Genomic DNA, 22,599 nt, shown 5'->3' on the forward strand with positions numbered 1-22,599 from the left:
CTCATACCCTTTGCTTAGAAACTTGCAGCAGAAGGTTTCAGGGATTCTTTGGCAAGCCTGCAGACAGTGCAAACTGCACATACACATAGAGGGGACAGAAGCAGAGTAAAAAGAAAAGGAGTACTTGTGGCACCTTAGAGACTAACCAATTTATTTATTACTAGTCGAATACAGACTAACATGGCTGTTACTCTGAAAGTAGCAGAGTAGTTTGTTATCACTCAAGGATTTCACCCAGATAAAACATGAGCCACTCCCCAAATTGGAGCCTTATAACTGACATTTGGGATACAACAGCTTTGTTTCTCCAACAAAAAGAGAATGATTTTTTCCAGGGTCCCTGGTCAGTAACATGAAACACTTCAGCACTTGCCGAGATCCAGAAGCCTATGATCCTTCAGACACAAAAGGAGACATGTTTAATCCTTCTGAACCTTAGTCTCTGTCCAAGCCCTCCCAAAGTGGCTCCTCCTGCTCCCTTGCCTGCTTTACTCACCTGGCTCCTCCTCTTTTGGACACCCCCTCCTCGGCTCTTGCTTCACAGGAATCCAGCCTCTTCTGCTGCCTCCCTCAAAGCAAGCTGCCTTTCTTCTGATACATTGTCCTCTCCCAGGCACCAGTGTCTGTCTCACCCCAACAGTTTGAGAAAGGACACCCTGCTGCCAGCGTGCTCCTACTTTGCATTGTTTTCTCAAGTCCAATCGATGACAGTTAGCCTTGCTGGGATTTAAATATTGTGAAGAGAGGGGTCATCTCAAGAGATTTTCCATCTTTCCTAGGTGATGACCCTCATAGACCTCTTCAGGGCTGCTCAGTGTCTCAGACACAGTATCTGAGCCTACCCATTGTTTACCTTGTCCACCTGATGGGCTCCCAGCAGTACAGTCCCCTGCAAAGGCTGCTCAACAATTTCCCATCCACAGACAGAAGAAGAATCAATATTTATACAATGTAATGTCTCATCCTCCCAATTCTTGATAAGGAATCAGAAGTGGGACAGCAAATTCTCGAATAACAAATAAGTTGGACATATGTTATTGCTCTGTCATTTGTAGTTTCCTGCTGTGCTTGCATTCTGGTCACTTCCTCATTTAAAAGGTCACCGTCCATCTCATTTTAGTCTCATTGCTAAATCAAGAGGTGTACAAAACACACAGTCCTACAAAGGAAGGAAATACACTTCTCAGGGAGGTGGGGAAGATGGGAGATCCTCGTTAAAGATGTCAACATCCATTTGAGTCAGCCATTGTAAATGACATAATGGCACAACCGTCCGCTTCCTGTTAACCCGCAAACACGTAGATTAGGATGAACAGCATAACAATTCCCCACCATACAACACCTTTCATTAGATAATCTCAAAGTGTTAGGCAAACATCAAAAAGCCTCTCAACACTCCTGGGAAGTAGGAAACTAAGTATTCCTATCTTCCTTTTACAGGTTGGAACAGTAAGGCATAGAAAAGTGATGTGACTCGTCCAAGGCCAATTAGTGGTAGAGTTAGGAGTGCAACCCAAGAGTCTTGACTGTCTTTCTGTTTCCTCTTCTACAATAAATCTGTTTCATCATTTCTCCAACTGGATGAACTAGTGGAACTGCACCTACAGCTCACTTACCTGGAATAGAAGGTCACGAGTTCTAGACTCCTTGCTCCCTTTGTACAGTTAGGGCTACACGGCAAGTTACTGTGTGACAAACCCAAGTATGAATTCCACACTGCTTCATCTTGCAACATCCCACGTGGATACTGCTACCGTGTGAAGTCCTGGCGTGCAGCTTAACATGATACGCTTTCAAGTGGTAGCGTGTTAAGCCACCCTCTGGGACCGTTCACTGTGCTGTAGCAGTGGAACATGGAACATTATTGTGTGGCAAGCTGGGACACTCTAGATTCACATACTGGCTTGTTGTGCAATAATTTGCCATGTAGACAAGCCCTTAGTGACCAACTGTAGATGTATGTGAGCACTGCAAGATGCAGGTTTGTCCCGTCAGACATGCGCAGGATCTTTTATGGAGAGAGAACAGGTGTCCCAATGGTAAGACTCAAGCCCTGGACAGAATGACGGATTTGGTTGCTGACTACTCATACTTTTATATGAAGGTAATTATTTTACTGTAGGTACTTTAGCCAAGTAGTTGCCTTGCAGTGGGCCATGAGCTTTCATTTGAGAAACAGTCACTAAAACCTAGCCAGTTACTTCAGAATTGCATAACTAACTCTATTCTGGTGCTCTTAACGCAAGTTATTTGATCAACAATAATTGATTTGCCATATTCACACATTTGCCATATTTGTAATGGAATCAAGGCCACACTTCCACTGCACAGCTACCGGCAGATCAACTGGGTTAATTATTTCATTCCCTCTAATTGTGAAATACTTGGAAACATTCTTAACATCACTTCTACAGAGTATTACTTAGGTCACATGATACACACTATTATCTCACTAGTTAGAACACTGTAATAACCACCACCATCTAGAACTAGATCTGGGTTAATTAAAAAAAGGGACAGATTATTTCTATGCTCTTAATTTATGACGTAGCCATGAGATGAGCTAGGGAGGACGTTAAAATTATGATGAGCAACTCCTGGAGGTCCTCAACCTCCAATCGATCCTGCCCAGGAAATACCAGAGACATTCAACACTTACAGCTTTATTTTCCTAACTGTTTGAGTCATTTGCTCAGTGGGACAGGATGTGTGTTTGTGACTGACAACTTAGCAAAAGCTCAGATATGAGACACTGACCTCCTTCTCTTTATCTATCCTTCCCTGCAGAGCCATGGAGCTCTCTTAATTTCTTGTGCCCTATTAGTCACAAAGACTTCAGGTCACCACCATACTCATCAGGAAGCCCCTTTTGAGCTAATCTCTGCTTTCTGTAGCTGGCAAGAGGTATTGCAGTTGAATAATGTAAGGTGCTGCTCTCTCCCACTACGCCTTAGGCATGCTATTTCTGCAGGATATGTAACCTCAGCCAGGAATTAAACCTGAATCTTCCACATGGCTGTGCAGAGAGCTAGCCACCAAGACCATCTAGCAGGTTTGGGAAAAGGAACGGCCACATAATCTCCAGTATACCTAGTGGTTAGTGCTCTGACTGCCATGCTAGAGTTGAACGTGCAATTTCTTTCACTTCCCAGACCAGGCTGTTGCCATACAGAGCATGCAGGCTAAATCAATGGGCGGGGTCAAAGATACTGACCTTTCAACTGGGGAACAAGAGTTATTGACATAACTTCTAATGGTAGTGGAAATTTAAGGAGCATATAGGAAGTTTTAGCAACAAGAAAGCAGAGGAAGATCCATGCATGGGGTAGTCTAACCCAGGCACTGAGGGGAGTAGTACACAGACTTCATCTCGCACAGGCTGTCTTCTTGCCTACACCCATGTGTACACATACTGCACATAGCCACTCTGCAGTAGGGGGACATTAGGTAAGCAATAATACATGATCAGGTATTCGCTAATAGGAGGATATTGATATGCCTCTGGCTAAGGCAGCACAAGGCCAGAGGCTTTGGATTTTTCTCAGCCATCCATACAGTGCAGCTATTTCCATGCGACCTCACTTAGGGAAAGGCATTATTGCTTTAATGCGACTTACTTTATTGCACAAGAGGAGGAGAAAGATTGATGCAGAGTCTCACAATACAGTTGATACAAGCAAAGCAGGTAAGCTTATAAGCTCATCTGATATATCTGCACACACCAGTCCGTCATTATAAACTAGCTGCCACTACAAAATTTCAAGCAGCAAGAGAGATTTGTTGTAGGAGATTTCCTTATAAAAGACACACTAGAAGCCTGCAGGGTAACAAAACCTGGTTGAAAATTAATATGCACTTAAACAATACTTTACATCTTCAAAGCACTTGACAATTAGTCAATCAAACCTCACAACATCCCTGAGAGGTATGTCGGTATCATCGTGGCCATTTCACAGATGGTGACACACAGAGGGAGGCGAGCGATACATTACTCCACCCAAGAAATGCTCAAGGACCACACAGAGCTGGAAGTAGGACCCAGGAGTTCTGTGCTCCCAGGCCCGTACTCCAAAACACTACACTATGCTGCTTCAAATTGTACCATTAGTCTCAGGTCCCATAGGGAAGCAGAGAAACTTACTGTTATTAACACCTGCAATATAGTGGGTTTCCTAGAAGGGAGAGTAATAAGCAAGCAAAACAAAAAATGCCCAGTTCACCAGAATTTATGAACGTGGAAGTACCTTGTTGCCCGATACTCTGTCATTTCCCTAGATGGAGAGAGAAATTCTTCACAAATACAATGTCCCAGTCGCTACCAGTAAGAGATCCTGGTGAGACCATAATGAGCAGAAGTGGATTTTCGTATTCTCAGATTCCCATGCTGGTGGTCCACATGGAATCAGCCCCCTTCACTCACTTTGGTCATCTCACCCGCTCCCATCATGTTCTGATCCTGATTTTACTGCATTATTGCTCACAAACACCTACTCCCAGAACAATTCCCCCTTTTGCTTCCCCATCCCTTGCCATCCCACCCCATTGGGGTCACCATCTATCCCAGGGGTGGGCAAACTTTTTGGCCCAAGGGCCACATCAGGGTTGCGCAACTGAATGGAGGGACGGGTAGGGAAGGCTGTGGCTCCCCAAACAGCCTGGCTCCTGCCCCCTATCCACCCCCTCCCACGTCCTGCCCCCCTCAGAACCCCCAACCCATCCAACCCCCGCTGCTCCTTGACCCCTGACCGCTCCCCCCCCCCCTGCTCCTGGTCCCCTGACTGCCACAACCCCTATCCACACCCCCGCCCCTAACCACCCCCAGGACCCCACTGCCTATCCAACTCCTCCTGCTCCCCGTCCCCTGACTGCCCCACCCTCAGAACCTCCACCCCATCCAACCGCCCCCTGCTCCCTGTCCCCTGACTGCCCCTCGGGACTCCCTACCCCATATCCAATCCCCCTGCTCCCCACCCCCTTATCATGCCAGAGCCAGCCATGCCACCGCGCTGCCGGACAGGAGCGGCGGGACAGAGCGCTTCCCGCACGGCGGCATCGCTGTGGGGCAAGGGGACAGCAGGGGAGGGGCCAAGGGCTAGCCTCCCCGGCCAGGAGCTCAGGGGCCAGGCAGGATGGTCCCGTGGGCCAGACGTGGCCCGCAGATCATAGTTTGCCCACCTCTGATCTATCCCAAACTTTGATAAGACAGTCTTGTATTCTGTCAGATGGGTTTCGAGAAGTCACAGCACCTGAAGTGTCTTTGAGAAGACACATCATCATGCTGACAATGTCAAGATGTACATCAGCTTGACAAGACCTCAGAGACTTTAGTTCTTGTCACTCTGAAGGCACTCTTAAGCCAGGAAACATAAATCTCTCCCTCTCTACCTCCCTCACCCACAAAACTTGCTCAATCACAGATAATCACACACAAAACTTGCTCAATTAAATCGGCTAAGGTCAGGAAAGAAGAGTTGTTTACTCTCCTTGAAATTTACATTTTAAAAATCAAACCAGACACGACTCAGGATAACCAGGGGAAGAGAAGTAATGTATTACTGGATGTAGTTCTCCACTTTCTAGCTGTTCAAATTTTGTTTTAAATTAAGGAAATCCCAAAGACCTGGCTCTAGAGATCAGGTGATCCTGAGCATTTTATAGAACAATGAATTACTAACTGAAGAGAGAAGGAAAGGGAAACAGAAAACACCATATATGAAGTAAGCCAGGGAGTAGGGTTGCCACCTTTCTAATTTCAGAAAACCAAGCACCCTTGCCCCGCGCCCTGCCAGAGGCCCACTCCTGCTCACTCCATCCTGCCATCTCCATCGCTTGCTCTCCCCATCCTTGTTCACTTTCACTGGGCTGGGGCAGGGGTGTGTGTGGAGGGGTGAGGGCTCTGCCTGGGGGTGCAGGCTCTGGGGTGGGGCCAGGGTTGAGGGGTTCAGGGTGCAGGAGGGTGCTCAGAGTTGGGGCCAAGGGGTTCAGAGCGTGGAAGGGAGCACCAGGCTAGGGTGAGGGGAGGGAGGGTGCAGGCTCTGGGGTGGGGCCAGGGTTGAGGGGTTCAGGGTGCAGGAGGGTGCTTGGAGCTGGGGCCAAGGGGTTCAGAGCGTGGGAGGGAGCTCCAGGCTGGGGTGTGTGGGGGGGCACTCCAGCTAGGGGTGCAGGCTCTGGGGTGGGGTCAGGGATGAGGGGTTTGGGGTGCAGGAGGGGGCTCCGGGCTGGGGGTTCAGTGTGTGGGTGTGGGGTGCAGGCTCTGGCAGGGAGTTCAGGTGCGGGAGGGGGTTTGGGGTCCGGGCTCTGGGTGGTGCAGTTTGCGGGGGCCCTGGGAGGCACTGATATCAGGGGGCCCCTTAAATAGCAGTTGCACCAGCGCTGCCCTGGCATTTCCCAGGCCTCAGAGGCTGCTCTAACGACTATGAATCTTGGACACATGGCTCGGCCAGCACACCAAAGTCAAAAATTCTTCCTGCTCTATGGAATGTGGGTGGGTGGGAGAATTCCCCACAAGTGACACACACACCCCACTGCTGCCCTCGGCTTGCTGCTCCCCTAGCATAGCCCAAATCACTGCAGCTCTAGGGAGAGCGCTGCTCCAAGCCCCCTTCTCCTCCCGCACCATTTGCAATGACCCCCTGCGTGTCCCCCCAGTTCTGGCTGCTGGCTGGGGCTTCCGCACCAAGCTGATGTCCAACTCTGCTCAGACTCATTCCCAGGGACAGTAGCTCAGCTTCAGCCCCATCCTTCCATGCAGCCCATTCATCTCCAGGGGAGACTGACCAGCTCACAGCCCCTTACCTGCTAGCCACATGGTCCCGAAACAAGCCAGGTACAGCAGCCCGCGGGGAGCAAGCTATGGGGCCTGTGGCAGGCAGCAGTAGCTCACTCTGGCCCCCTCTCCTGCCGCCTGCTGCATGCCACCCCTGGAGAGCCGGGCTGACTCCTCTCTCCAGGAGGCTGGGTAGGGAGGGGGCTGAAGCACTTCCTAAAGACTACAATGCCTGCTCTGCAGGGAGCCCCCAGCCACCACGGAGGCTGCTGCCCAGGGTTAACCCTGCCAGCCCCAGCCTGCAGCCAAATGCCTTTCCCAGCACCTCCGCTGGGATCCACCCCCTACCTGCTGGGGCTCACACCGCCCCCAAGCTCCACAGAGAGCGCTGCTGCAGGCTCCCTCCTCATCCCATCGACGACCAGACTTTTAACGGGCCCGGTCGGCAGGGCCAACTGGAGCTCCCAGGGTCCTTTTTCGACCGGGCTTTCCAGTCGAAAACTGGACACCTGGCAACCCTACCAGGGAGACACATTAAAACAAGTTACAACCTATATTTCACTACTATCTTTGACCACCCAAGGTTAAGATTTTCAGGGAGAGTACACTCTTGTGCCAAGGTAGTCGAACACTGGAAGAGGCAGTTCTCTAACAGGCACACAACAAAGCCTGACACATGTTTTAAATCAAGAGGTGGCTAATCAGTCCCATACAGCATGGGACACACACATACCCTGCACCCCACTGGCTGATTAGGTTCCTCTTTTTAATCTGGTATTGGTGCTAATTTAAAAAAATTGTTCTCATTTTATTCAGTGCGTGTTTTTGAGAGGTCACAGACACACTGTCAACCATATTTCCAAGTAAAGTTTGTGGCAGGGACAAGAGGTAAGGGGAGATTTTAACAACTATGCCACCAGTACAGCGTGTCTCTGAATATCAGAGATAGGACCCCAGCTCTATTTCAGCTGAACAGAAAAGCTTTCAGCGTTAACCTTTACTAATGACCAGTTGCACATACATCGTTCATCTCTTCCAAAAGGTCGGTCTTGGAGTGTTGTAAGAAGACAGACAAAGCAATATGCCCATTTTACAGATGGGGAAATGGGAAGAAGTAGTATCTTGCCTCAAGTCATGCAGTCATTAGCAGAGCTGGGAACAAAACCCAGAGACTCATGGCTCACGTGCCCCTGCTTTAACCACTAAGCACCATAACATCATGAAATTTTGATGGGTTGGACACCACTCACCTTTAGTCAAATGTGTGTAAAACAAGCTCACTGCACTGGGCTGGAGTTACAGGAAACAAGTTGCAGCAAAGAGCAAGGGAACTCCTACTGTAGGAAAGAGAGGGATGTGCAACTGCCTTTTTTAATATACATACTACCCTTTGATCAACCATGAGATACTTTGAAAAGGGTTGGGTTTGTGTACAAACTACAGCCTGACTAACATATCCATCACACTCAACATGAAATCCAGTATGTAGCTGGAAAGAAATGATTGGACAGGAAAAGAGCAGCTTTCCCTCAAAGGAATGAAAGTTTTCCTAAGATACATCACTAAATGGAAAAGATGAGTGAATGCTTGAGAATTTTGTTTCAACGAGGAGGATTCCAAACACTGTTAAACAATGAACTGGACTACTGTAGTGGAATTAGACACACAACACCAAGGTCACAGAGGGATGATTTGGTTAAAGAAGGAGAGGTTACTTAACTTGTACAATAACTGGAGTTCTTTGAGATGTGTCCCCCTAGGTGCTCCACATCCAGATGCATGCATGCCCAGGCACTCTAGATATGAGATTTTTGTCAGCACTATCCGCAGGTCTGCACATACACCCGAGTCATCCTCATGCTCCAGTACAAGGGTATGTAGGGAAGGGTGGACCTGCCGACACGCCAATTCCTTCTCAACCATGAAAGTCTAATGAGAGATTCTGAGGCAGAGGGGAAGGCAGGCAGTGGAACACCCACAGGACACACATCTCGAAGAAATCCAGTTACCGTACAAGGTAAGTAACCTCTCCTTCTTTGAGTAGTGTCGCTATGGGTGTTCCATGCCAGGAGACTCCCAAGCAGTACCTCAATTACAGAAGAGGGTGCCAAGGAGGTGGATTCAGTACAGATCACAGAACAGCATCACCAAAAGCCACATCAGCTCTGTAACCAAGCATGACAGCGTAATGCACATGGTAAAATATGTGCAGCAAAGATCTTGGCTGCCCTGCAGACATCCAAGATAGCCATTCTGAAAAATATACCTACAGAGGTAGATTGAGCCCTGGTGGAGTAAGCAATAACTCTTGGAGGGGGATGAACCCCCAAGGCTTCGTAATAGGACAAGTCACATCCTGAAACCCATTTAGCCAGTCTTTGGGTGGAGGTAGGACACCCTTTAATTTGTTCTGCAATAGAGACAAAGAGTCTAGTGGAAGACCTAAAGGATCTAGTCCTGTCAAGGTAAAACGCAAGAGCTCTTTTCACATGTAGTGTATGGAGGCTTGTTCCTTTTCTTGAAGAGCGAGGCTTGGGATAAAACACTAGTAGGTGAATCTCCTGATTAACATGGAATTATACAGTGAGGGTGTGGACATAGTGTCACCTTATCGCAACAGAACACTGTGTATGGTTGTCCAGACATCAAGGCTCCAAGTTCCCATACTCTCCTAGCTGAGGTGATGGCTATGATGAGGAATGAAGTCTTGGCCTCTGATGTGGAGTAGGATGTGCTGGCAAGCGTAATGAACCACTCTGAGGTCTAGTATATTGAGATGCAGCATCACCTCCTCAGGGGTCCATTTGCCCTACGCTGTGAGGTTCTGGGAATGCGCACTCCAACCTACCAGGCAAGGGTCTGTGGTGAGGATCCTCATGGGAGGAAGCTGTAGGAATGAAATTCCCATGCATATCTTTTGTGGGTCCTTCCACCAATTTAGCAAATTGAGGACCCTCCATGTTAGACAGTCAATTGGATAGACTGTGCTTGTTGGGGACATAGACATTCTCAGCCAGGCTTGAAGATACCAAGATGTAGCCTTGCTAAGGGTGTCACAACCATACAGGATATCACGTAGCCCAGAAGCTGTAGGCAAGCCCTTAATAGGGTTTGCAGGCTCTGTTATACTGTTGAAACAAGGTTGGACATTGTGGCAAGTCTGTCCTTAGGCAAGTATGCTCTGGTGGTGAAGGAATACAGAGTGGCCCCAATGAAGTTTACGTATTGAGTGGCTGTGAGGGTAGACTCTTCTGTATTAAGGCAGAGGCCCACTAAATACAACAGAGGCAGGGCTTTGCTGGTTGCTGTCTGTGCCTTGAGAAATGAGCAAACTTTCAGGTGCCAACCCTCCAGGTAGGGAAAGACAATGATTCCCATCTGGCAAAGATAGACTGTGACAGCCAGTAGGACCTTGGTAAAGACCCTTGGTGCAGTGAAAAGGCTGAAGGGTATGACGCAATACAGATAGTGGTCTCTGCCTACCACAAAATGTAGGAATTGTCTGGGTGAGGGATGCAGGATGTTAAGTGTCCTGAAGGTTGAAGACGACAAACCAATCTTGCAGATCCAGAGACGGAGTTATTGCAGTAAGGTTGCCATTCTGAACTGCTGAGCATGGATAAAGGTTTTCAAAGTCCCAAGGTCCACAACCGGTCTCTAGCCTCCATTTTTCATAGGGCCCTGACACTGAAAATAAAACCCTTTCCCAACGAAGTCCAGTGGAACAGGTTCGATCAGATCCAGATTAGGAGGTCTGATACCTCCTGTCCCAAGAGATCCTCATGAGAAGGGTCCCTGAAGAGGGACGGGGATGAGTGGGAGGGCAGTAAAGAGCTGAATTGGATGACACAGCCTGCAGAAATCACCTCCAGGACTTAATCTGTCTGAGGTGACAAGCTCCCAGGAAGGTAGAAAATGGGGAAGTTGATCCCTATAAAGATGGAGGAGTGCAGCACAGGATCTGGAATGGGAGACAGTTTGTGATCCTCAACCAGTGCGTCAAAACGGACGATTTGAGGGTGTAGCTGACTGGGAGGTGATGGCTACGGAGGGCACTTTCTTAGTGAATCTACAATTCTTCCAGGGGGTCTTAGCCAGTCTCGTGGGCTGGTAGTGGACTGAACAAGATCATTTAGCTATCGGAATTCTGCTGTATTTTCTCTTTGTTTCAGATGTATAGATGCCCAGGGATTGTAGTGTCGCCTGGGGATCTTTGAGAGAATGAAGGGACTTATTTGTGGTGTCACTAAACAACTTGGGCCCTTGAAAGGAATGTCCAAAACTGTATTTGTACCTCACAGGAGAGGCCAGAGGACTGCAGCCAGGAAGCTCGGAACATGACTACTGTCACAGCCATGGAACGTGCAGCTGTGTCGGCAGCACTGAGTGAGCCCTGGAGAGATGCCTTGGCAACTGTCTAGCCTTCTGCAATGACGGCCTGAGATTGCTCTCTCTGATCCTGAAGCAGGTGTTCAATAAAAAGTGAGAACTTAAAATAGTGTGTGAAATCACACTTTGCCATCAGGGCTCGGTAATTGACTGCTATTAACCGCAAAGAGTCCTAGGAATAGCTCTTGCAGCTCAGAAGATGTAGACATTTTGGCTCTTTGTGCAATGGTGTTCAATGGAACCGATGTCGCCTGTTCTGTTTGTCAATGGCCTCAACAACTAGAGAGTTGGGTGTAGGGTGGGAGAAAAAGTACTCTGAGCCTCTGGGTGGAATATAATTTTGTCGGCCCTTTTGCACATAGGCGGGATAATAGCTGGAGTTTGCTGGGCTGGGGCCAGCAGAGCATCATTGATAGGCAAGGCAGTCTTGCCCTGAGGAGACATAGGAAGGCTGTCAAAGAAGGAATGTTGGGGCTCCCATATTTCCTCCAACAAAATTGGTAGGGCATTTGCTACACGTTTCATAGGTTCTTGAAAGGCCTTGAAATCATCAAGATAAGATGATGAAGGAGGCATGACAGCCTCGTCTGGTGAGGAGGTGATTTTCCTTCCTCCTCACCAGTGGAGCTGGTTCTTGCTTCTCTGTGAGATGTGCCTGTGGGGCAAGGCTCGAGATGTGCCTGTAGGGCATGACGATTTCCGCTAGGCTTGGGAGTCCCTGTGTTTAGGAAAGACTGAGCCTGGTGCCAATGTCAGTGCTGCTTTAGGTGGCTTCTCACTACGTGGCTTCCTAGATGGTGCCATGGGGTCAGTACTGGAAGGAATGGGAGCCTCAGCGGTACCCACATTGGGACACAAAGTCTCCTGAGGCCCAGATCAAGGGTGACTTTCCCCTTCTCTTATCTCGTTCCAGAAAATTGGGATCCTTTTAATGTGAAGGTGTGGATGGTACCGTAGGACCCACAGGGTCTTTGCTTACTGCCAGAGCAGAGGTAGTCAGTGGATCCAATTTGCAGGGTCTGAGTCACTCCCCTATATGTCTCAGGAGTGCTCCATCAACAGGAGTTTCAGCCTGTGCTCCCTCAATTTCTTAGATCTGCTCTGAAATGTTGAGCAGTTCTTACATTTGGAGGGGACGTAAGTCTCTCCCAGGTAGTGGAAGCAACATGAATGTCCATGGCAAGTCTGCAGGGTTTGAAGCCCAGGATCTTAGCCATAACCCATACTCAAGGCAGCAGATCAAGGCCTGAGAAAAAAAACAAAAACAAAGGCCCAGACTGGGCAAAGAAAGAAGGGAAGGGGGAACCCCCACAAAAAAGTACAAACTGTGCTAAATAACAGAAAAAAATAGTTAAAATAATTAAAGTAAAGGAAAATACTAGAGAATAAGGAAAAAATAAGCAAGAAGCATAGCAAACCGCATGGCTAGCTAATGAACACAGTGACACTCCACCTCAAGCTACAGGTGGTTGATAAGGTGCTAGAACGGCGGTGGGTCCGCCCCAACCTATATGCCCTCATACACAAGGCGTCTAGGGTGCAGGCATGGACCCATGGACACTGCTGATGAAAATCTGCGATCAAGTGCCTGGGTACATCCTGATGCAGAGCACCCATCGGGACACTACCCAATGAAGAATCACTTGGGGAAAAAAAGAAAAAAAAAACCCTATAAAACAAACTTTCAATAGCTTTTACTTACATTTCAGTGGCTATGAATCCGGTGAGCTCAGACAGGAAAAGAAACAGTATGAAGAGACAGCAGCAGACAGAAACTGGAAGAGATAGGTGTGGGGGGAAGGATTAGTTTAAAAAACTTTCAAAAGATTTTGATTTGTTTTCATACACACACTGGTTTGCCACTGGTTCCCCCACCCCCCATTACTCTGCCCCCTAGGCATAGCTGGGAGCTACCACCAGGTTCAGGGGCAGCAATTCAGGTTACGTCAGCAGAATATGATGGCACCAGTGGGAAACATGGTCTGGAATCTCAGCTCTGAATCAGAATGTAGGCTCCTGATCAGTGCCTATGTTCTGAGGGCAACTTCCAGCCTTAAGTGTAAGATCCACCTCCCACCCCACCTTTGACTCCTGTTTTTAATGTCCTACGTTGCTGGCAGCCAACCCTCCCTCCGGAAAGATTGCTCCATTATATGCCTTCTTCAAAGCACTTGCCAATGACAACAGGGAAAGAGGATCTCCTGCGGGGGGTCTGGAAGGAATCCTCCTCTCCCCACACTATTATAGCACTACACACTATCAAGTCACTGTCAAAGGCAGGTTCATAGATCAGATGAGTCGATGTTCTGAGACTGTGGGATATGGAGATAACAGCATCAGCTCTACAATGAGGGAAGATTCCCAGTAATCCAGAGAACAAGAGACCTACAGTGACTCTGACAGCAGGTCTCTCAACCGGCCACTGGTGTGCATTTTCTCTCTAATCCAACTAACCTAGCATGTATTCAGTCCAGACGATATCTCATGGGGAGCCAAAAGAAGCAACCCTTCCTCTGTAGTTTGTGCATTAACAACTATTCCTTACCAGGACACTGCTCAGCCCACTGTGCAAGCAGTCAGCCTCATGTGATAGTTACAGAGCCACTAACCCACAGTGGGGGGGATGGGAGGAAAAGAGACTCAGGAGGGTAAGAGAGACTGTAAGTGCTTGAGGAGTAGTAGGGGAGCAGAAAGGAGACGCAGTGATGTGGCAACCACAGTCCTGACCTGGCTGGGATTTACATTTGTATTAAACAAGCATTCCCCACATTCCAGCTCCCACGTGAATCACCACAAAGGAGTAGTTCAGGAAATGGCATGTAATCACAGAGGAACAATGAGAGCATTATGACCCCAGCTCACACTCCCTCAGTCCCAGGGAGTAACATTAGTGTCCTACCAGGGTCCTAATGACTGGGCATTCCATGGTAATGACCACCTCACCCCAAAAACACAACCACTGAGATACAGAGGACCGAGAACCATGTAGGGTGACCCTTCTCCCTCAACTTTATTCCACTTGGCTGATACAGCCTCAATTTCATCTCCATTCCCTCAGGGGACTCCCAGAATGGTTATGAGGAGGGAAGGTGCTGTAGCCACCATTGCTGTCCAAGACTGAGGCGAAGTTTGGAGGCAAGGAGAGGAAGAAGAAGATAGTTGAGACAAAACACCAAGATGGAGCCTAGATGTCTCAAAGCTTTGTGCCTCGTCCTTCCAATCCATCAGCGCTATAACTCCGTGGAAAGGCAAATTCCTGCCTTGCTTCCCCCTTCCTCAGCAGTGTCATCTCAGAGCTCACTTACTCTAGCAGGCGGAAGGATTAACAGAGACGTCAAAAGCCATTAAATGGCTCATTCTTTAAACAGGAAAAAGAAAGAGGAAAGGAAAACTAAGGCTGAGAATAGTAGGAAGATGTGGAAGGGAGGAGATACTTTAAGGGAAACCTTCACAGAAGCACACACACAGTTCCTTCCATCTCTGTGCCTTTGGCAGGGAGAAGAATTCAACATGCCACTGCTACCCCCGGAAGCCTCTGGCCTAGTGCACAACAATGTATTGTTGTACAACACTGGTGTACAACAATGGGTGTGAGGAGGGGAAGCTTTTACCTAGAGCACTGAGGCAAATTCCTAGGAGGAGAAGTACTGGGAGACCTTTGTTCATACCTAACTGAACCAGCACAAACTGGTAGGTCAGGATGCTTCTTATTCATAAGCAACCAAACAGCAGGGAGGTCAGGTCAAGTCCTTGGCAGTACACACATGAAGTCTCTCTTGCACATACTGCATAGAGCACATCAGTCAGAATTTTAAACAAATAAACCCTTTGCACTGAAATCACAATGACAGACTGGTAAGATCACCTGCCACTTACATGACTCTCTTCCCTCAACTCCCTTCACAGGCTTCCTCTTCTCTTCAACATCCCATTCAAGACTCTTGTCTTCCTGTAAAGGTCCTCCACAATAACATGCCAGCTCTCTCTGCTCTCATTCCCTCTTACTCAAACCCTGAGCTGCTCTCTGCAACACTCCATTTTTTGTAGGTTTCTTTCACTTCCATCTTCACATCTTCTTCTGTGCCATTATCTCTGGAACATTTTGCCTTCTCCCTTCCAGATACACCAAACATCTGCCCTCTTGCAAATCTTCCCTTCAGACCTGCTCCTCCACTGAAGATTTGCAGCACTACACTTAACAAATAAAGTAGAGGTAAATTGTACTGGCCATAATTAGTGAGTTTGGGTGCCCAGTCTGAGCTACCTTGCAGGGGCTTGATTTTTAGAGGACAAGGGCTCAGCACTTTCAGAAAAAATCATGCAGCTTCTGAAAAATCACGCAGCTGAAGTTGTGCACCCAAAAATAACTAAGTCACTTTGGAAAATGTGGGCTACTATATAATTACATGCATGCTGTTTGGAAACCAGACCTTCATCTGAACACCCTGTGTACCGGAACTGTATTGTCTGTCTAATTTATAACGGAAGCCTTTCAGGCACAGAACATAAATTCCTCTATACTTACAGAATACCAAGCACATAGAATATTCCCATAATGAAGGCTTGCACAAATTTACTTCAGTCAGTTATTTAACAAGGGAAACCTTTATCTGCCTCTACATGAATGCACGATTCCCTAGGTCACACATTTGTTATGCTTGGAATAGTAGTTAAAAGACTAGAGGCAGATTAAGAAGATAACTGCTTTATTACAATGGTTAATTCAATTGTGGGAGCATGCGTACTGCAGTGTTCCCCCAGAGCTGTTAAGAACCAGCTCTGACCTGTTGTCATAGAAATCCACCTACAAAACTCCAAATATATTAAAGTTTAAAAGCATTACTAGCATTGGAACACGCTGCTATTGGCTGACCAGAAAACTTAAGTAGAGCTGAGTGAGAAACTGTTTTCCCCTTTGTAAAAGTTTGAGGGGTGTGTTTGTTTTTTAAATTTCCATATTCAATTGAGATGAAAAGTCAAAGTCTCAAACGTTCACAAACCAAAAATGCAAAACAAAATTAGTTCAGGTCAAAATGTTTAGGTTTTGATTATTCTTTTACTCTACTTCGCTTAATTTTTAAAACAAAAATTGTTTCAAAACAGAAAACTAATTTTTCATTTAGAAAATGTCAAAACAGACATTGACTATTTCTAACCTTTTTTTCAAAAGCTTTCAATCAAGAAATTGGTTGAAACCAACCCCTTCCTCATGAGAAGTTTGGGTTTAGACAAATTGTCATTTTTCAACTAAAAAACTTTGTCAAAAAATTCCTGACCAGCTCTAACCTGGAGGATAGGATGCTTGCTAAGCAAATGTTCAGGACTGCCTTCTTCAAGCTAACTTGATGCAACAAGCACCTCCATCTATGCACCCCAGCCCCTTTTTTCCATCCCCTTTAAAAAAATAAAATAAAAAGATGAAATTCAAAGCAAAAGCAGATTAATGCTTAATTAATGAATGCATATTGAGAACATAGATGCAGGTCTATATTATGGCATACACCAACAGCAGGTATATGTACAATTATACAAACTGCTAGGAAGCGCAAGGAGGGGTCAAGTCCCAGTGGCCATGCAAGTCATAACAGATATTTCCTGATGTGTATTAAAACTCCAGCCTCCACACAGTATTGCTGTAGAACATTACCCAGCCCTGGTCTACACTAGGAGTTTAGGTCGAATTTAGCAGTGTTAAATCAATGTAAACCTGCACCCGTCCACATGATGAAGCCCTTTTTTTCCAACTTAAAGGGCTCTTAAAATCGATTTCCTTAATCCACCTCTGACAAGTAGATTAGCGCTTAAATCGGCCTCGCCGGGTCGAATTTGGGGTACTGTGGATGCAATTAGACGGTATTGGCCTCTGGGAGCTATCCCAGAGTGCTCTATTGTGACCGCTCTGGACAGCACTCTCAACTTAGATGCACTAGCCAGGTAGACAGGAAAAGGCCCGTGAACTTTTGAATTTCAATTTCCTGTTTGCATGGTCACCTGCAGCTTGCCACGCTGGCCAGAGTTCATCAGCAGAGGTGACCATGCAGAGCTCATCAGCAGAGGTGACTATGATGGAGTCCCAGAATCGCAAAAGAGCTCCAGCATGGACCGAACAGGAAGTACGTGATCTGATCGCTGTATGGGGAGAGAAATCTGTGCTATCAGAACTATGTTCCAGTTTTCGAAATGCCAAAACGTTTGTCAAAATCTCCCAGGGCATGAAGGACAGAGGCCAGAACAGGGACCCGAAGCAATGCTGCGTGAAACTTAAGGAGCTGAGGCAAGCCTACCAGAAAACCAGAGAGGCAAAAGGCCGCTCCGGGTCAGAGCCCCAAACATGCCGCTTCTATGATGAGCTGCATGCCATTTTAGGAGGTTCAGCCACCACGACCCCAACCGTGTTGTTTGACTCCTTCAATGGAGATGGAGGCAACACAGAAGCAGGTTTTGGGGACGAGGAAGATGATGATGATGAAATTGTAGATAGCTCACAGCAAGCAAGCGGAGAAACCGGTTTTCCCGACAGCTAGGAACTGTTTCTCACCCTGGACCTGGAGGCAGTCCCCCCCGAACTCACCCAAGGCTGCCTCCCAGACCCGCAGGCGGAGAAGGGACCTCTGGTGAGTGTACCTTTTAAAATACTATACATGGTTTAAAAGCAAGCATGTTTAATGATTAATTTGCCCTGGCATTTGCGGCTCTCCTGGATGTACGCCCAAAGCCTTTCGTTTCTGGGGAGGGCAGCCTTATTCCACCCACCATGGTAGGACACTTTACCACACCAGGCCAGTAGCACGTATTCAGGAATCACTGTAGAACAAAGCATTGCAGTGTATGTTTGCTGGCGTTCAAACAACATCCGTTCTTTATCTCTCTGTGTTATCCTCAGAAGAGTGATATCATTCATGGTCACCTGGTTGAAATAGGGTGCTTTTCTTAAGGGGACATGCAGAGGTGCCCGTTTCTGCTGGACTGTTTGCCTGTGGCTGAACAGAAATATTCCCCACTGTTAGCCAGGGGCAGGGATGAGGGGCTAGCCACTTGGTGTGGGGAGGCAAAATGCGACCTTGGAACGAAAGCACATGTGCTGTGTCTGTAATGTTAACAGCAAGGTTTACCGTGAAAGAGTGTAGCCATTGTTCTAGAAAATGTGTCTTTTTAAATACCACTGCCTCTTTTTTTTTCTCCACCAGCTTCATGTGTTTCAATGATCACAGGATCTTCTCCTTCCCAGAGGCTAATGAAGATTAGAAGGCGAAAAAAACGCACTCGTGATGAAATGTTCTCTGAGCTCATGGTATCCTCCCACACTGACATAGCACCGATGACTGTATGGAGGCAGACAATGTCAGAGTGCAGGAAAGCACAATATGATCGGGTGGAGAGGTGGCGGGCTGAAGAGAGTAAGTGGCAGACTGAAGAGAGGGCTGAAGCTCAAATGTGGCGGTAGCGTGATGAGAGGAGGCAGGATTCAATGCTGAGGCTGCTGGAGGACCAAACCAATATGCTCCAGCGTATGGTTGAGCTGCAGGAAAGGCAGCAGGAGCACAGACCGCCGCTACAGCCCCTGTGTAACCAACCGCCCTCCTCCCCAAGTTCCATAGCCTCCTCAGCCAGATGCCCAAGAACGTGGTGGGGGGGCCTCCGGCCACTCCACCCCAGAGGATTGCCCAAGCAACAGAAGGCTGGCATTCAATAAGTTTTAAAGTTTTAAACTTTTAAAGTGCTGTGTGGCCTTGTCCTTCCCTCCTCCACCACCCCTCCTGGTGCTTCCCTCCTCCACCACCCCTCCCGGGCTACCTTGGTAGTTATCCCCCTATTTGTGTGATGAATGAATAAAGAATGCATGAATGTGAAGCAACAATGACTTTATTGCCTCTGACAACGGTGATCAAAGGGAAGAGGGGAGGGTGGTTAGCTTACAGGGAAGTAGAGTGAACCAAGGGGCGGTGGGTTTCATCATGGAGAAACAAACAGAACTTTCACACCGTAGCCTGTCCAGTCATGAAACTGGTTTTCAAAGCTTCTCTGATGCGCACCGCGCCCTCCTGTGCTCTTCTAACCACCCTGGTGTCTGGCTGTACGAAACCAGCAGCCAGGCGATTTGCCTCAACCTCCCACCCCGCCATAAACGTCTCCCCCTTACTCTCACAGATATTATGGAGTGCACAGCAAGTAGTAATAACAGTGGGACTATTGGTTTCACTGAGGTCTAACCGAGTCAGTAAACTGCGCCTGCGCGCTTTTAAACGTTCAAATGCACATTCTACCACCATTCTGCACTTGCTCAGCCTATAGTTGAACAGCTCCTTACTACTATCCAGGGTGCCTGTGTACTGCTTCATGAGCCAGGGCATTAAGGGGTAGGTTGGGTCCCCAAGGATACATATAGGCATTTCAACGTCCCCAACGGTTATTTTCTGGTCTAGGAATAAAGTCCCTTCCTGCAGCTTTTGAAACAGACCAGAGTTCCTGAAGATGCGAGCGTCATGTACCTTTCCCGGCCATCCCACGTTGATGTTGGTGAAACACGCCTTGTGATCCACCAGAGCTTGCAGCACTATTGAAAAGTACCCCTTGCGGTTTATGTACTCGCCGACTTGGTGCTCCGGTCGGGATAGGGATATGGGTTCCATCTGTGGCTCCACCACAGTTAGAGAATCCCATTGCAGCAAAGCCATCCACTATCACCTGCACATTTCCCAGGGTCATTACCCTGGATATCAGCAGATCTTTGATTGCGTTGGCTACTTACATCACAGCAGCCCCCACAGTAGATTTGCCGCTCCAAATTGATTCCCAACTGACCAGTAGCTGTCTGGTGTTGCAAGCTTCCACAGGGCTATTGCCACTTGCTTCTCAACTGTGAGGGCTGTTCTCATCTTGGTATTCTTGGGCCTCAGGGCAGGGGAAAGCAAGTCACAAAGTTCCATAAAAGTGCCCTTACGCATGCGAAAGTTTTGCAACCACTGGGAATCGTCCCACACCTGCAACACTATGCGGTCCCACAAGTCTGTGCTTGTTTCCCGAGCCCAGAATCGGTGTTCCACCACATGAACCTGCCCCATTAGCACCATGATGCCCACATTGCCAGGGTCCCTGCTTTGACAGAAGTCTGTGTCCATGTCCTCATCACTCAGGTTACTGCGCTGACATCGCCTACTCGCCCAGTATCGCTTTGCCAGGTTCCGGTGCTGCATATACTGCTGGATAATGCGCGTGATGTTTAATGTGCTCCTAATTGCCAAAGTGATCTGAGCGGGCTCCATGCTTGCCGTGGTATGGCGTCTGCACAGAAAAAAGGCGCGGAACGATTGTCTGCCGTTGCCCTGATGGAGGGAGGGGCGACTGACGACATGGCTTACAGGGTTGGCTTACAGGGAATTAAAATCAACAAAGGGGGTGGCTTTGCGAGAAACTGAATGGCCCCTTCAAGGATAGAACTCAAAACCTCACGGATAGAACTCAAAACTGGGTTTGGCAGGCCGTTGATTTCACAAAGGGAAGGAGGAGAAAATGAATACAAAACAAATCTGGTCTATTTCTTGTTTTGAGCCACTTCATCTATCTTTATACATCTTGCTGGCAGCAGACTGTGCAGTACGACCGCTAGCCGTCATCATCTCCTGGGTGCTCAGCAGAAGACGGTGCAGTATGACGACTAGCCATCATCTTCTGCTGGCTGGAGGTTAAAAGACAGTGCACTGCCGGTAGGACTGAATCGCCACGAGACGAAACTTAAAAGGGAAATGACCTGGCTGAGTCACTCCCATGTTTGCCCAGGCGCCCAATTAAAAGGACTACGTCGATGATGGCTACCAGTCATGCTGCACTTTCTGCTGCCAAAAGGCAATTAACTGCTGCTGTGTAGCAGTGCAGTACCACGTCTGCCAGCACCCAGGAGACATACGGTGACGGTTTGCTGAGCGGGCTCCATGCTTGCCGTGGTATGGTGTCTGCACAGGTAACTCAAGAAAAAAGGCGCAAAACGATTGTCTGCCCTTGCTTTCACGGAGGGAGGGAGGTAACGGGGGTCTGACGATATGTACCCAGAACCACCCGCGACAATGTTTTAGCCCCATCAGGCACTGGGATTTCTACCCAGAATTCAGATGGGCGGCGGAGACTGAGGGAACTGTGGGATAGCTACCCACGGTGCGACGCTCCGGAAGTCGACGGTTGCCTCGGTACTGTGGACACACTCCGCCGACTACATGCACTGAGAGCACTTGTGTGGGGACACACACAATCAACTGTATAAAACCGCTTTCTACAAAACTGACTTCTATAAATTCGACCTAATTTTGTAGTGTAGACATATCCCCAGTGTGTACAACAAGTACATGTAAGCTATGCATCCACACCGAGTGCTAAATCATGGGATTGGCAGAGCTGCAGACTCCTATTATGATGTCAGGCAGCTCATGCCCATCCAGATACCAACTGTCAGATTGCCTGGGCATGTGCTGCTGCAGCCCACATACCCAAACATGGCCACTTTGTCACAGTGATACTTAGGGCTGCTGACTGTTTCAGCACCACAGACACTGTGACAGAGGGAGGGAGGCAATGTTGACACGGGGACTGAATGGAGTGGTATATGTACTGTTCAGTGGTTTGGAGGATGGAAAGTGGAAAAAAAAAAAGAAAAAAACGACTATTCAATGAAGGAGATTTTAATTGTGGTATAATATGAGGGCCTGAAACTACTGTGTTCTAATCATCTCCAGAAACTCTATGCATTGATAAAGGAGGCAGTGGGCATTTAGGTTTTTCCAGCCCTCATCTCACCATATCTGAGTGGATTGCTCTAGTTCCTCCAGTCCTAATGAAATTTAGATTTATATTAATGATTGTTTTTACCTGCAGTAGGAATGATTGCACTGTGAATCTCAGATACCTATGTTGTGTGCCATACCCGTTAAATCCCCTGTGATTGCAAAGCTGAGAGTGTCAGATTATACCTCTCCCCAATATTGGGTTTCTAGCAGTTAGTGACTGGCACTGCCCTGCAGGAGTACAGGTGTGATTCCCAGTCGTTGTCAAGGACCAATCCCTTATTTGTGAGACAGCAGGGATACAGTAGTAAGCTTTAACACTGTGCACAAATCAGGGGACTGCTGTTCAATGCTACGTCCTACTTCTACTCAGAGATTTCTAACATATGTCAAGGATCAGCTGGTTCTAGTTAAAGAAGGAAATGGATGAAAAGTTGAAACTCAATGGTCTTATCTGTTTCTGGAAGGGAATATTTGAACGAATGAGAGCTCTTTGGCTAACCATGCTAGAGCAACCAGTGCTTTGGTACTATAGACCCCAAAACTCTGCCCCAGTCTTTGAGGTGGTGCTTTAAATGTTTCTTCCTCCCTCTTAATTGCAGGTCCTCATTGCACTTCACCTCCAACTTCTAAGTCACCCCGATTCAGAGCAGGCAGAGCAGCCTCTCAGCA

The 22,599-nt window shown here is 47.8% G+C and overlaps 1 protein-coding gene across 4 annotated transcripts in view; it reads right to left on the reverse strand.

Moving 5' to 3' along the window:
- ERGIC1 (endoplasmic reticulum-golgi intermediate compartment 1) overlaps positions 1-22,599 on the reverse strand; it is a 101,490-nt gene that overhangs the window by 37,806 nt on the left and 41,085 nt on the right. For 3 of the 4 annotated variants that reach the window (XM_073355799.1, XM_073355800.1, XM_073355801.1), the window contains one exon: positions 12,858-12,930. The exons of the other annotated variant lie outside the window; for it this stretch is intronic. In XM_073355799.1, coding sequence (XP_073211900.1) covers positions 12,858-12,930 — 73 coding nt within the window. The remainder of the gene's footprint in view (positions 1-12,857; positions 12,931-22,599) is intronic. 4 annotated transcript variants of the gene reach the window in all.

Source organism: Lepidochelys kempii, chromosome 8, assembly GCF_965140265.1.
Source record: "Lepidochelys kempii isolate rLepKem1 chromosome 8, rLepKem1.hap2, whole genome shotgun sequence".
NCBI classification, from domain to species: Eukaryota; Metazoa; Chordata; order Testudines; family Cheloniidae; genus Lepidochelys; species Lepidochelys kempii.